Source organism: Setaria italica, chromosome IX (genome assembly GCF_000263155.2).
Source record: "Setaria italica strain Yugu1 chromosome IX, Setaria_italica_v2.0, whole genome shotgun sequence".
Taxonomy (NCBI): Eukaryota; Viridiplantae; Streptophyta; class Magnoliopsida; order Poales; family Poaceae; genus Setaria; species Setaria italica.
In genome coordinates this window covers 20,591,904-20,594,974 of record NC_028458.1, presented here as the reverse complement: position 1 = coordinate 20,594,974, position 3,071 = coordinate 20,591,904, and the positions used below count along the sequence as shown (strand labels likewise).

The 3,071-nt window shown below is 49.4% G+C and overlaps 1 protein-coding gene across 1 annotated transcript; it reads left to right on the top strand.

Annotated features, from left to right (window-relative positions):
* The first annotated feature begins 250 nt into the window (after positions 1-250).
* Positions 251-2,144, top strand: LOC101759864 (cystathionine gamma-synthase 1, chloroplastic). The gene is made up of 2 exons (XM_004983066.1): positions 251-1,264; positions 1,360-2,144. Exons 1-2 carry the CDS (start codon positions 365-367, stop codon positions 1,804-1,806), a joined length of 1,347 nt encoding a protein of 448 aa, XP_004983123.1. The 5' UTR covers positions 251-364; the 3' UTR covers positions 1,807-2,144.
* The last annotated feature ends 927 nt before the right edge of the window (positions 2,145-3,071 follow it).

The window sequence follows — 3,071 nt, the reverse complement described above, 5'->3', positions numbered from 1 at the left end:
ATTCTATTTACTCCAGCTTATATACTCGCTTTTGACTACGTGCTCTTGTAGTGCAATCTTATCTTGATTCCCTTATCTCGCTAGGTTAAATTAGTTTGATCAATAAACTCCAGCTTGGCGCACAATAACCTCATGCAGAAATGTCCTGTACGCGCACACGCGTGTGTAAACACAAGCGCGTATAAACGCGCGTAGATTTGCGCCTATATATGTGTCCCAGGGAAGAGAGGAAGGCCAAAGCACCCTCAACAAGAAGCTTAAGTCATTGCGGCCACAAGCAAGCAATCAACTCCTTCCTCGTAACTGAGCTGAATCACTTGGACTAATTCGCCTTCCAGTTCTGCTTGATCATCCCTCCAAGCTTATGGCTCCGTCCACCTCCCTTGGCAAGATCTCACTCCCGAGGCAGCAGCGCCGCCTCCTCCAACCAATCCACTCTCCAAGGCACAAGCGCGTCACCGCAGCGCACCCAGCTGCGTTGCTCCAAGAGTTGTTCGGGGATGCTGAGCCTCCGAAGCCAAGACGCGCCTCCGACGAGACTCTCGCAGTCCATGCGGGGGAGAAGCTCGGGAAGGGCGCGGACGAGGCTGCCACGGACTCGATAGCGACGCCGATCGTGAGCGGCACAACGCACTGGTTCAAGAGCTCGGAGGACCTGATCGCCTTCAAGGAAGGCCGGCGCCACAGCCACGAGTACGGCCGGTACAGCAACCCGACGGTGAAGGTCCTTGAGGACAAGATCAGCGCGCTGGAGAGAGCCGAGGCAACCCTGGTCACGTCGTCCGGCATGAACGCCATCGTCGCGACGCTGCTCGCACTCGTGCCGCCGGGCGGCCACGTCGTGACGACCACCGACTGCTACAGCGAGGCTCGCGCCTTCATCCGTGACAGGCTTTCCAAGATGGGCATCAGGTCCACCTTCATCGACCTCGACGACATGGAGTCGCTAAAGGCAGTTCTTGAGCAGGACGATGTGACTCTCTTCTACGCGGACTCCCCGACAAACCCGCTGCTCAAGTGCGTGGACATCAGGCTGGTTGCAGAGTTGTGCCACCGGAAGGGCACCCTGGTGTGCATCGACAGCACGCTTGCATCTCCCATCAACCAGAAGCCGCTCACCCTCGGTGCCGACGTCGTCCTGCACTCCGCCACCAAGTACATGGCAGGCCACCACGATGTGATCGCTGGATGCATCAGCGGCTCGAAGACCCTCATCTCGAAAATACGCGCTTGGCATCACGACCTTGGCGGCGCCATCAGTCCGGTATGTATGCATCTCAACATTATGAGCATTACTGAATAATTCCCTTGATATTTTTCTCGAAAGGGCTGTGCTGATTTATACCTGAAATTATGCAGAACGCGGCTTACATGATCATACGCGGACTTAAGACAATGGCACTCCGCGTTGAGGCACATAACCGCACGGCGTTGGACATGGCACGACTCCTGGAGCTTCACCCGAAGATCGAGCGGGTGCACTACCCTGGGCTTGAGAGCAACCCATGGCACCAAGTTGCCAAGAGTCAGATGACGGGTTATGGCGGTGTTGTCAGCTTCGAGGTGAAATCGGACCTGTGCGGCACCATGAGGTTCGTCGATGCTCTGGAAATCCCATTGATCGCAACATCACTTGGCGGTTGTGAGAGCCTGGTGCAGCAACCTGCTGTCATGTCATTCTGGGGCAAGAGTGATGATGAGAAGGCCAAGAACGGGATCAAGGATAACCTGGTGAGATTCAGTTTCGGGATTGAGAAGTTTGAGGATCTGAGGGACGACATTCTCCAAGCCCTAGAAAAGATTTAAGGCTGACGCTTGATGTACAATGTTGTACATTTTAGACAGAACTACTAGCTAGTTACAAACTGCTAACTGTAGATGTCGAATCTTCACTAACTTTAAAGGTAGTTCCTAGGATATTCTTTCATTCACTTGTAGAAAGGAAAAGTTATAGATTATCCCTGACAAATGATGTAACTCGGTACAATTTTGTAGGTTTTAGCCAGCTAGAACTTCTATGTACATAGTGTTAATCAAAGCACACAACCGCAGTTTTTTCTATGAGTATAGATTGAAGGACGACCATCAATTAAAAAAACAATAAGCCTGCTTACCCTAGCCAATCCAGAATAGGTTCTGATTTTTAGTTGTTCTCTTCCTTTTCGTCCCTATCTTTCACCTGCTGTTGTCCTGTTTAATCGTTGAGGAGGGTCTCTCTTGTGTTTCTATATAGCCACTCAATTCACGTTATAATATTCCTACTGCCACCTCACTTGATTGATCATTAACACTATATATCTTAGGTCCTGTTTGGGAGGGCTTCTCCTAAAACAGCTTCACCGGTGAAGCTAAAAATAGTGGCTTAACCCGGCTTCTAGTTTATTTTAGTCTCAGCTTACAAAACAGCTTCACGCTATAGTGCCTCGTTTTGCGCAAAACAGGTGAAGTTGAAGCCAAGATAAGCCCTACCAAACGGGACTTCAATTTGGTAAGAGGTTATACTCGCCTCGGAGCATAAGGAACTCATGCCAAAATGAGGCTTTCATTTGGTAAGAGGTTATACTCACCTTGGAGCATAAGGAACTCATGCTGAAATGACCTGTATATACAGTCTACACTATACGTGGCTGTGAAAACTTAGGTTTGATTTATGCGTGTTCACGTGCAGAAGAGCATGTAGATTTTGTGTGTGAATCTAAGATATCAACTTAATAGTCTCCACCAAAGCACTGGTATATGAAAGATTACAATGAATTTAAGAGCATTTCTAGTGTGCCTTGAAATTCTTGGTGGGGATTGTTGGAACATATGGGCTTGGCCCGATTATTTAATAATCCAATTAAAAGAATTAAAGCTGACTATAATAAATGCTAGGGAGTTAAAAGTGGTTAATCCCATATTTGTTGTTGAGGAGAATTCCAACCAACTTAAAAGGTGGACTGTTTGTACACCCTATGTGAAGTTGGAAAAGGAAATTGGCGAGCCACACGTGTGCGCGCTTGCTTGCCTCCCCGAGCTGGGTCGAAGGCGTGGCGTGGCGTGTGGCACAGCACGACGCGATCGGGCGGTGC